At 44.7% G+C, this 12632-nt stretch overlaps 1 protein-coding gene across 3 annotated transcripts in view; it reads left to right on the forward strand.

Annotated features, from left to right (window-relative positions):
* The window catches only part of LOC309539425 (solute carrier family 2, facilitated glucose transporter member 5-like), a 52635-nt gene that overhangs the window by 28070 nt on the left and 11933 nt on the right, over positions 1-12632 (forward strand). For 2 of the 3 annotated variants that reach the window (XM_082235675.1, XM_082235674.1), the window contains exons 2-7: positions 3653-3902; positions 6693-6788; positions 7619-7770; positions 9820-9944; positions 11099-11251; positions 11344-11469. In XM_082235675.1, coding sequence (XP_082091801.1) covers positions 3687-3902; positions 6693-6788; positions 7619-7770; positions 9820-9944; positions 11099-11251; positions 11344-11469 — 868 coding nt within the window. In that variant the 5' untranslated portion in view covers positions 3653-3686. Of the gene's footprint in view, positions 1-2631; positions 2754-3652; positions 3903-6692; positions 6789-7618; positions 7771-9819; positions 9945-11098; positions 11252-11343; positions 11470-12632 lie in introns of all 3 variants that reach the window. The other variant, XM_082235673.1, reaches the window with a different exon arrangement.

The raw sequence follows: 12632 nt of genomic DNA on the forward strand, positions 1-12632 counted from the left end.
TACTTGGCTGCTCCATCCACCCAGGTAGGGCACTCCACACAAAATCAAAACAACTATAAAAACACTAATTAAAACAATACAGTATAATACAGCAAGGAAGATTAGATGACCTTCAAAGTCCAGGCTTCCCATTCAGGGCTGAGATCGCTCTGGAGAGGAAGCTGTTCTTAAGACGGCTCATTCTGGTCTTCATCGTCCTGTATCTCCGTCCTGACGGCAGGAGCTCGAAGAGACAGTGACCAGGATGCGATGGATCTTTTACTATGCCCAGTGCCTTCCTATGGCACCTTGTGGCATAAATCTGCTCTAAGGTGGAGAGTGGGCAGCCAACAATGCTCTCTGCTGCCTTAACAACTCTGCACAACCCCAACCTGTCCCGGGTAGTACAGCTTCCGTACCACACACATAAGCCATAAGTGAGCACGCTCTCAATGGCACAGTGATAGAAGGCAAGCAGCAGTTTCTGTGGAAGATGGTTTTTCCTTAGTATTCTCAAAAAGTACAATCTCTGCTGCGCCTTCTTCACAATCCCCCTTGTGTTGACACTCCAGGACAGATCCTCTTGTAATTCAATGCCCAAAAATCTGAACGTTGTTACCCTCTCCACACAGACCCCATCAATCAAAAGTGGCTGGACATTGCTCTTCTGTCTCCTGAAGTCCACCACAAGCTCCTTTGTCTTCCTTGTATTTATGAGCAAGTTGTTAGCTCTGCACCACTCTGTCAGCCGCTCCACCTCATCTCTATAGTCCGTTTCACCCTCCCTTTCAGAGATGAGCCCAATCACGGTTGTGTCATCTGCAAATTTGACAACCCTATTACTAGGGTGAGCAGCAACACAATCGTACGTGTAGAGAATATAAAGGAGCGGACTGAGTACGCATCCCTGTGGTGTTCCTATGTTAGTCTTAAGCATACTAGAGGTATAAGGGCCCAACCGAACCCTCTGGGGGCGGTCTGACAAAAAGTCCAATATCCACCCACAAAGTGATAACAGAAGCCCCAGATCTTCCAGTTTAGACATCAGATGTTGTGGTAGAATGGTATTAAATACCGAGCTGAAATCTAAAAAAAGCAGTCTGGCATACCCCCCCCCCCCCCGCTGCTCCAAATGTGCAAGAACGGCATGGAGGGCAATCGCCACAGCGTCCTCTGTCGATCTTTTCATTTTACATTGTTACATTGTCAGTGCAGAACCTAATATAGTCCAACACTTGCTCAGTATGAGTCTCTACATCCTGTTGGGCGAATACCTCCCAATCGGTGTCATGAAAACAGTCTTGTAGTTGTTGGGATGCTTCAGCTGGCCATATTGTAATATCCCTCTTTATAGCTGGAGTCCGTTTCCTCAATGGGATATATTCAGGAGTCAGGAGCAGGGACACATGATCAGATTGGCCTAGATGTGCCAGTGGTACGGCCTTATAGGCCTTATAGCCGAATCCCATTTACATTGGAATCAATATGTTTCTCTTTTTTAACTATCTGTCAAAAAATGTTTTATTCACAGTCAATGAACTTCCCCGAAGCGTCTGTCTCTGACACCCCATTCCCAGGTTCAAGACGGTGGAAATTTATCTTTCTTTACTCTCTCTCCTGCAGGTTTAAACAATCTAAGATTTCCCCCCTCTTCTCCTGCTTCCAAGGGAGGTTTGGTAGTTTTAACTGATGGAGATTTAGTCCTTTCCAGACGACTTTCCAGACTTTAGCTTGCAGTGTCTTTGCTTCAATCTATTTACAAAAGTGGAAGGCGGACTTCCTGTTTAGACCTTCCTGCTTCGGTGCCAAATTAAGATGTTTCATAGTCCAATTTTCCGTTCTACTCACGGGTAGTTGTTTAAAGTCCAATTGTCCACAGGAAAAAGTCAGCGCTCTCCGGCAACAGCAATGCGGCTTCACTCCGTGAAAAGAGCAGACGATTCGAAGCACCGCGCCGCTCACCCCATGTCGCTCCAGATCCCCGAAACGGGGTTTCCCCGCGAGTAGGGGAGGCGCAAAAGGTGCCAGTCGAATCGCACGTCCACAGGCTTCTCCCGCCTGTGGTTTCTGGTGGGTCTCCGCCGGTCCAGACCCTAATTCCCACGAAGCGGATTCCTCCCGATCAGAGGAAATCCGCCACATTTCCGCTTGGTATTTTGGACTTTGCATTTGTTAATTTGGGGTTTCTATGATATTTAAAATTTCTAGGATGGCATACCCTCCAACATGCTGGGTCTCAAAACTTGGGCGTGACTAGTTTCAGATCTTGGAGCCCCAAAGACATGTTTTTTTCAGGGTCGTACTCTGGCAGCACAACATGGCAGCCAGAACCCCATGTTTTGGGGCACTGCACGAGGTCACGGCCCCATTTTTATTGGGGTGAGATCCCAGCGCCAAAAATGGCTGCACGAAAAAATGGGATGTGCTGGTGGGACGAGTGTGGAAAGACTAGTGTAGTCCCAGAAGTCATGGGGAAAACATGAAAAGCAGCTGACACACAGAGAGAGATGAAGAAGGACCACAGAATGTTTGGAGTCTTTGCATAGCCTCAGTAATGAAAAAGGCAGCTAGTGGAAAAACCTCAAGCTAAGAGGTCTGGGATTAAGAGTGCAAAGCACCAGCTACAAGTTGAATCTTGACTTGATGTTTCAGTTCATTCAGCTGCAGCTGAACCAATAAGGTTGCCCTAGATGCAGCTGTTTCTGATGTGATACTGGTGGATACGACACTGGAGACCCAACAGGACCTCACTGTGGCTGTGAACCCTAGTCCAGGTGAGTACACAACCTAAGCAACTACATAGTAGTGACCTGGTTGACCGCCATCACCCTGCCCAGAAGTGGGGAACAGTCAGTATAGGTCTTATGCAATACCACAAGGATTCTCCAGGTGATGAGTGGGAAATAAGAAACAATAGAGCTCCCTTTAGAGGCTACTTGTAAGTAGGTTTGGAGGAATGCCACAGGTCTGGCTGCCACGTGAACTGAGGTAGGAGACAATTCATCTGATCTTGATCCTTCAGCAGCTGTTAAGAAGGGTGCCATCCCATTTGGTGAGATGTTCAACTCTTTGAGAATACATATCCAAGAAAATGATGTAGAGGAGAGAATGCATAAAGGCCTTTCTTCACCCAGGCCTTTGGCTAATTAATCTACGGACGTAATCAAGAATACTGGCAATAGCAGCACATGAACTCACTACAGCTTCGGGCTTTGTTGAAATGTTCAAATAATCAGTGTTCAAGGACCAAAGCAATTCCTTCCCACAATATTTCAACTAAAAAAAGATGTGGTGATGGCCACTGGGGTAGTGGCAAATCAGTGTAGGAGACCCCCATAACCACCCTCCTAGGCATGGCCAAAAATGTAGGCTTCTTCATTGTCCTAAATTTCCCTTCCACTGTACCACTGGTGGTAACCCTTAGATTAGAGGACCTTTTGAGAGAGGAGGTGGGGATTAAGGAGCTCATGGAGGAGGCCAGGTCTTTCAGTGACTGCTAGCCCTAATGCATAAATGGAACAACTTCAGAGGCTGTAGAGCAGGGACATGTTGCAAGACACAAAATAAAGCAAAAACTCAGGCAGTCACACTTCCATGCCTTGATTGTAACCTGCTGGTCTGATCCTCTTCTGTACTTATTTTCTGTCAACTGCACTCTCCTATTCTCTAACAGGTCAGCCATTTCCCCCGACTCTCAAAAAGAAACCATGAAGCAAACGCAGGTGGCATCCAAAGCACCCAGAACACCCAAAGCATCTGCTGCACCCGCTGCACCCGGTTCACCCAGGAAACCCAGTGCACCCAGGAAACCCAGGAAACCAAGTGCACCCAATGAACCCAGTGAACCCAGTGAACCCAGTGAACCCAGTGAACTCAGTACACCCATTGCACCCATTGCACCCTTTGCAGCAACCAGTCATGAGGTGAGCTTGAAGAATCTGTAGAATCCACTGAGTTTATAAAAACTGGAAACCCATGTTGTTATGTAATTGTTTCCCAAGGTTCAGACAGGGATGTAAACCAATTGTATGATACAGCATGCAGTACTTTAGGTGGCACTCAGACTTCCGGAGCAATCCAAACCCAAGCAGAGTAGCAGTAGGGCAAGATGAAGCTGCCTAGTTCCTCCATCATTGCTGGCTGGATCAGAAGGCTGGGAGAAGGAAAAAAGCCTGCTCTGTATTACCCCACCCTGGAGATAACCTGGCATTTGGGCATAGATCAGGCCAGATGCCATCAAGCGACAGCAGTTTGGCCAGCATGGGATTCAGTGGATGCTGAACTATTTCATCCCCTCCTCACCTATACTAAGCAAGGATCCCATCAGTTTTGCTTCCACCTGACCACAGTGAATGCAACGGAAAGCTGTGCAGCAGCAGGGCGAGGCTTGCAGAGAGCCATTATGGGGTGTGGGGGTGGAGGGAGATGTGAGCTCCACCTGTTTCTCCACCACGGAGGACCATGGAGGGTCGGGTTGCAGGCTTACTCATGCTTAGAGTAATCCGATGGGTAGACTGCAAGTATAACCAAACCTGGATTCAATTTACTATATTTAAAAGTTTATGACCATCTGCAAATATCAAGGATGGACAGCAGATCATATGCCTCAATGACACATAATTGGTGCTTTCTTTTGTCCTTTTTTCATTTTTTGTTTTGTTTTGTTTAATAAGGAACTTGTCAGGGGAATGTCCTTCCCACAGAGAGTCCCCTTTCAGGCAGCAAGTTAATATCTCTGTATTCTTCCGGGCTCTTGAATTTAAAATCAAACAAGCCTGTCTATTTGAACTACAGTCAATTCCCTATCATGGTTTTAGGGTGCAGTTAAGTTGACTTTAAGTTGTTCGGTTTGCTCTGACTTTTGGATGCTTTACCTTGCATTTGTGCTGTTTACCACTGGTAAGCACTTTTTACCTTAAAGGTAAAGGTAAAGGTACCCCTGACCATTAAGTCCAGTCACGGACGACTCTGGGGTTGCAGTGCTCATCTCGCTTTACTGGCCGAGAGAGCCGGCGTACAGCTTCCGGGTCATGTGGCCAGCATGGCTAAGCCGTTTCTGGCGAAACCAGAGCAGCACACAGAAACGCCGTTTACCTTCCCCCCAGAGCGGTACCTATTTATCTACTTGCACTTTGACGTGCTTTCGAACTGCTAGGTTGGCAGGAGCAGGGACTGAGGAACGGGAGCTCACCCCATTGCGGGGATTCGAACCGCCGACCTTCTGATCTGCAAGCCCTAGGCTCTGTGGTTTAGACCACAGCACCACCCGTGTCCCTTACCATATATATATACCACTGGTATATTTCTTTGTTTTTAACTTGGTTGTAATATGGATTTTAATATGATGGTAAGCCGTTCAAAAGCCCAAGTTAATGGTTGTTATGCTGATAATAAGAACCTGCTGGATCAGGCCAGTGGCCTACCTGGGCCAGCATCCCATTCTCACTGAACCAACCAGATTCTGATGAGAAGCCCCCAAGCAAGACCTGAGTGCAACACTCTCCCCTCCTATGGTTTCCAGAAACTGGTATTCTCTGACTCCAAAAGTGTAGAGCCATTGTGGCGTAATGGTTAGAGTGTTGGGGTAGCACCCTAGGAGAGGAGGGTTCAAATCCCCACTCAGCCTTGACCCAACAGTGTGACGCGGCAGCTAAAAAAGCCAATGCAATTCTGGGCTGCATCAATAGGAGTATAGCATCTAGATCAAGGGAAGTAATAGTGCCACTGTATTCTGCTCTAGTCAGACCTCACCTGGAGTACTGTGTCCAGTTCTGGGCACCACAATTCAAGAAGGACACTGACAAACTGGAACGTGTCCAGAGGAGGGCAACCAAAATGGTCAAAGGCCTGGAAACGATGCCTTATGAGGAACGGCTAAGGGAGCTGGGCATGTTTAGCCTGGAGAAGAGGAGGTTAAGGGGTGATATGATAGCCATGTTCAAATATATAAAAGGATGTCACATAGAGGAGGGAGAAAGGTTGTTTTCTGCTGCTCCAGAGAAGCGGACACGGAGCAATGGATCCAACCTACAAGAAAGAAGATTCCACCTAAACATTAGGAAGAACTTCCTGACAGTAAGAGCTGTTCGACAGTGGAATTTGCTGCCAATGAGTGTGGTGGAGTCTCCTACTTTGGAGGTCTTTAAGCAGAGGCTTGACAACCATATGTCAGGAGTGCTCTGATGGTGTTTCCTGCTTGGCAGGGGGTTGGACTCGATGGCCCTTGTGGTCTCTTCCAACTCTTCTATGATTCTATGATTCTATGATTCTATGATTCTATGATTCTATGATTCTAGGGCCAGCCACCATCTCTTAGGCCAATCAACCTCACAGGGGTGTCGTGAGGATTTAATGAAGAGGAGAACCATGCAGCACCACCTTAAGATCCTTGGGAGATAAAGGTGGTCTCTAAATGTACTAAACACAAATAAGTAAATAAAATAAAATAATAACCATCATGACTAGCAGGAGATGGTGTGGCAATGATGATTATGTTCAGCTGGAGTAGCCAAAGTATGCAAATGTTGCCATTATAAAATAATGTCTTAATGTTTCACTCTATCTTTCAGTCTACAAACGTTTTAGTGATAACTGTAGTTAATCAAGAGTTATTTAATATAAGTGTTCTGCCATGTACATTCTCATTATGTTTCTTCTTATTCTCCTTCCTCCTCCTCCTCCTCCTCTTCTTCTCCTTCTTCTTCTTCCTGCAGGATATCCCAATGAGGCTTATTTGGATTTCAATGGCTGCCTGCCTAATTACTGTACAATATGGATACAATATGTGGTTACTCTACACCCCTTTTGTGGTAAGATAGCCCTGTGTTTCACGTGGTTTCTTAAAGCAGGGGTTATTGTAGGCCTGGGAAACCTTTTCTCTGTTGAGCACCACATTCCTTTTGGGATAAATTGATGGGGATCATAGGCTGGCACTGGTATAGCCAGATCCCAAACGAGGTAGGACACTGCTGCAAATCTCTCCCTCCCTCTCTCTCTCTCTCTCTCTCTCTCTCTCTCTCTCACACACACACACACACACACAGAGAGAGAGAGAGAGAGAGAGAGAGAGACTCATAGCAATTTCCTTCTTAAGTTTATCAAAAACAAAGAAGAGAGGATACTTATAGTCAATTTCCTAATGCATCCTGCTTTAGAAGTCAGTATATGACAAGTTACTGCTGAGTAAACAAATGTAGAGTGCTCCTTGCTCTTTTGAGTCTAGATATTTAAAAAGGCAAATATTTGCCTATTTTCACTGGTGAAAGTGTGGACAAAACTTTTGTGACAAACAATATGGTGTGGCAGGTAAGTCCCACCCCACATAATTGATCACAAGATGCAGTGCACACACACTGTTTGAATGGCAATGCCTATTAACTTGGGGAGCGGGTGCTGGCCCACTTAGATAGTCTATGGGAGGAGGGAAAGGGACCTCAGCTCCGAGGAGTTGGACCCTATGATTCCTAGCTCTCAATGTGAGTGGGAGAGACATGCACACACTTTCTCTGGGCATCCCAGAATTGCCTGCAGATCCTTGGCCATCATTCAGTTGGTCCCAGGCTCTCACGTTCTGCTGCCACATGATCTCATGCCACATGAGCAGTCCTAATCTCAAGCATTTATTGTGCTTCTCCCTCAGCTCCTGCATGACTTGTTCAACATAACAACCTATGAAGAGATGGAAGATCCAGGTTCTCAGATGTACATTGTGGCTATCACCCTTGCTTTATTTCCACTTGGAGCCATTTTTGGGTCCATTCCTGTTGGTTATCTGGCCAATAGATTTGGCAGGTATCGGGATAAATTTGTAACTGGTGAATGACATGCCCTAGGATGGTGGGGAAGGGGCACAGATAGGTGCTGCTGATCTGCATGCCCCCAGTAACAGCTAATCAAATATGCAAGATCATCACTTTAGCTGGATGGGATGTTAGGAAAGGACAAAGACACATCAAGAAGGGGTGTGTGGCACGGAGAGACACAGTGAGATCCATTTAGGTCCATGGAATCATACGTGAAAACCTTTGTCAGCTGATAAAGCTTTGTTTTAAGGTAGTCAGAACATGCCTACCAATTGCAAGATAATCCCACCAATGCAGTTTTGATCAATTTGGTTCTTAAGACATCAACTGACATACACCAGCAGGTTTTCTAATATACAGCTGTGGAAGAAGCCAGAAGTTAGTGGTAGAACACATGTTTACATCCAGAAGATCCTATCTTCTGTCATCAGCACCCCTTGATTAAGAGATCTTATATAGCATGGCAGCAGGTTGCTAGCTCTGGTGGAAATGTGTGAGCAATGCCTCCTGAAATTTATTAAGGTAAAGAAAGTGTGTGAGTAATTTCACAGTGCTTGGGAGTAGAGGTTTCAAAGCCTTCAGTAGGTCTTTGTTTCCGCACATTACTAGCAAACCCAAGCTCCAACTACTGCACAATCACACAATTGCGCTCATTTCACATGCTAGCAAGGTTATGCTTAAAATTCTACAAGGCAGGCTTAAGCAGTATGTGGACCGAGAACTCCCAGAAGTGCAAGCTGGATTTCGAAGGGGCAGAGAAACCAGAGACCAAACTGCCAACATGCGCTGGATTATGGAGAAAGCTAGAGAGTTCCAGAAAAACATCTACTTCGACTTCATTGACTATCCAAAAGCCTTTGACTGTGTCAACCACAGCAAAGTATGGCAAGTTCTTAAAGAAATGGGAGTGCCTGATCACCTCATCTGTCTCCTGAGAAATCTCTGTGTGGGACAAGAAGCTACAGTTAGAACTGGATATGAAAAAACTGATTGGTTTAAAATTGGGAAAGGAGTAAGACAAGGCTGTATATTGTCTCCCTGTTTATTTAACTTATATGCAGAATTCATCATGTGGAAGGCTGGGCTGGATGAATCCCAATTAAGATTGTTGGAAGAAATATCAACAACCTCAGATATGCAGAGGACACAACTTTGATGGCAGAAAGTGAGGAGGAATTAAATAACCTCCTAATGAGGTTGAAAGAGTAGAGCACAAAATATGTTCTGAAGCTCAACATTAAAAAAAAAATAAGATAATTTGGTCGCATCACCTTCTGGCAAATAGAAGGGGAAGAAATGGAGACAGTGAGAGATTTTACTTTCTTGGGCTCTGATCACTGCAGATGGTGACAGCAGTCACGAAATAAAAAGACACCTGCTTTTTGGGAGAAAAGCAATGATAAACCTAGACAGCATCTTAAAAAGCAGAGACATCACCTTGCCAACAAATGTCCGTTTAGTTAAAGCTATGGTTTTCTTAGTAGTGATGTATGGAAGTGAGAGCTGGACCATAAAGAAAGCTGATCGCCGAATAATTGATGCTTTTGAATTATGGTGTTGGGGGAGACTCTTGAGAGTCCCATGGACTGCAAGAAGATGAAACCTATCCATTCTTAAGGAAATCAGCCCTGAGTGCTCACTGGAAGGACAGATCCTGAAGCTGAGGCTCCAATACTTTGGCCACCTCATGAGAAGAGAAGACCCTTGGAAAAGACCCTGCTGTTGGGAAAGATGGAGGGCACAAGGAGAAAGGGATGACAGAGGGCGAGATGTTTGGACAGTGTTCTCGAAGCTTTCAATATGAGTTTGACCAAACTGTGGGAGGCAGTGGAAGACAGGAGTGCCTGTCGTGCTTTGGTCCATGGGGTCACAAAGAGTGGGACACGACTAAACAACACTAGCAAACCAGAACAAATTATCTATAAAAGGATTAGGAGATTCCTGTATTTCTATAGCTCCTCTCCCCCCCTTTGCTGCTTTGATGGTATCATATATTGACATCTTCCCACCTCACTGACCCCTTTCATTGTCTTTTCAGGAAAGGTGCTGTGAAGATAGCTACTTTTTTGAGTCTGATCCCTCCTGTCCTATTGGCTGTTGGTAATAATGTAAATGTCTATGAATTCACAATTGCTGTACGTTTCTACACTGGGATATGCACAGGTGAGTCAAGGTCCCAGGTTTAGTAGTTTGGCGTAGAATTCATCTTGTTAGTCTGTGCTGAGCAGAGGCACTAAGCAATAGTTTGTTTTCACAACAGAGGGAGGGTGGGCTGCCAAAGAACCAAGTAAAGCAGCATCAGTGTGTCTCATTTCCACAGACATCTCCCTAATTGACTTTGGAAACCAGTGTTGTGGCTCAGATAGGTCACCAAGGATGGAGTAACTGGTAGAGGTGACATTGAAACTCTATAGGACTGTGAGTTGGAAAATGGATTTTTGTGAAATATGAAAAGAGGAATCGCTGTGCAGAAATATTATTATTTAAATATAAAGTATGTTTTATCCCAAGGCCTTGGGTTAAATAGCATACTAATTATTGTACCAAAGAACATACCACCATGGGTGTTGTTTGACCATAGTTTCCATCTGTCCCAGCCAATAGCTATTTCATGACTAATAGTTAGAGATTACATGAATTGTAGTCCACTACCATCAGATCCTGAAGCTGAGACTCCAATACTTTGGCCTCCTCATGAGCAGAGAAAACTCCCTGGAAAAGACCCTGATGTTGGGAAAGATGGAGGGCACAAGGAGAAGGGGACGACAGAGGACAAGATGGTTGGATAGTGTTCTTGAAGCTACCAGCATGAGTTTGACCAAACTGCGGGAGGCAGTGGAAGCCAGGAGTGCCTGGCGTGCTCTGGTCCATGGGGTCACAAAGAGTCGGACACGACTAAATGACTAAACAACAACAAACCATCAGTTTGGCTAGTATTACTAACAGTATTACTGTAGTTTGAATTAAATGATTTAATGTCATTTCTCAGAGATATACGGGCTCTGGGCAGGTTCCAACAAAAGAACATTCCCAAGTTGAAAGGCAGCTACTGAGAACACCTGTCCGTACTCCCTTGTGGGGGCTGGTTTGGTTCAGAGCTACAACTGGGTGGTGTTACCATATTTATGGTGTGTGATGTCATGGCTCCATATAGTTCCACTCAGCGGTCGGTGACATTTTGCAGAATTCTACAAAAGAACACCTTAGAGACATGAGATATTACTTGCACATCCTACTGGAGCCTCAGGACTGTTCATGCATTTTTGTACATGTCGCATGCTCAATGTGATTTATCTGTTTATTTATCAACTAAATAGGACTAATCTCCGTTGTTGTTCCTCTGTATCTTGGAGAGATCGCCCCTGGAAGCGTGAGGGGAGCTATCGTCATGATGTCCCAGCTATTTTATTCTTTAGGCCTCTTTATGGCTCAGCTAATTGTTGCTAAAGACAACTTTAAAATGCGAGGAGGTAATTAAGATAAATTAATCCTTTTGCTTATATGAGACCAGACTCATGGCCACAGTTTCTCCACATTGTTGTCACTCTATCTTCTTGCACAGGTTACGTGATTGTGATGGGCATTTCTGGGGTCATGCCAATTTTTCAGATCATACTACTACCCTTCTTTCCTGAAAGTCCGAGGTATCTGCTCATTCAGAGGAAGAATGCAGAGAGTGCAAGGGAAGGTACAATACTCTGAACTGTATTGAGATTTCTAGTTGTGAGCATCATACATCTGGCTGAAGAGACATCACCCACCATTGGCCAGAATAATGACCTCTCCCCATTCTAGCATTTTGAAATAATTGCTTATATACCCATGTTATTAATTTAGAACCAACCACATCCATTTCATTACAATGTGCACACATATGAAATATTAGTGTAAATGGTTATACACATGTTTATGGCCACTGGGCTTCCAATGGCTCCTAGTAATGATGGCGATACATTACCTCTACTATTAGAGGCTGTTGTTTTGTTTTAGTTTTTATAGTCCTGCCGTTCCCCAGGTGGTTGATGTTTGGAAAATATACATTAAAGCTGCAATGAAACAACTAATTCATAAAATGTATCTAAAACACCAATAAAAATATTTAAGTAGGAACTGAGTAAAATACCGCTTCAATCAGCAATGTTACTGCCCACCCCCAGCCCCACTGCAAAAAAAGTCTGGACAAGGAAATGGTGTCTGCATGATGGGCAGGCTTGGTATATACTGAACAATTAGCCTGAAAACATGCAAAGATGCCAACGTAAAACAGTTTCATGTGATATTTTCTGAGGAACATATACACAGTACCACAGTGGAAGTGGTAGATAACTTTATAGGCAATTTTCCTGTAGTGCAGTTTCATAGAATCGTAAAATTGGAAGTGAGCATGAGAATCATCTAGTCCAACCACCTGCAGTGCAGGCATATTTTGCCCAGTATGGAACTCGAACCCACAACTTTAGTATTAAGTACTTTACTGACTGAGTGGTGACTGAGAGAAGAAAGCAATGCATAAACAATTTAATTGGTTTCAGGCTGTTTCCAATACTTGCCCTACTCAGAGTAAGCCCATTGAAATGAATGGGCATGTCTGATGTAGCCTTAGTTTGAGTAGAACTTAGTTGGATACAACCCCATATAATTTGTGCTATGGCTGTATTCAGATATGAGGATTATTGCATTAGTTTTCCTGGTTATAAAGCTAGCACTTCTGTCATAGAATTGCAGAGCCTGCATAGCTCAGATGGTTAGAGCTTGGTGCTGATAAGGCCAAGGTTGCAGGTTCAAGCCCTGTATGACATGGCTGTGTAGTCTTGCATTGCAGGGGGTTGGATTAGATGATCCCTAAGGTCC

The sequence above is a fragment of the Podarcis vaucheri genome, assembly GCF_965113315.1.
Source record: "Podarcis vaucheri genome assembly, chromosome: 8".
NCBI lineage: Eukaryota > Metazoa > Chordata > Lepidosauria > Squamata > Lacertidae > Podarcis > Podarcis vaucheri.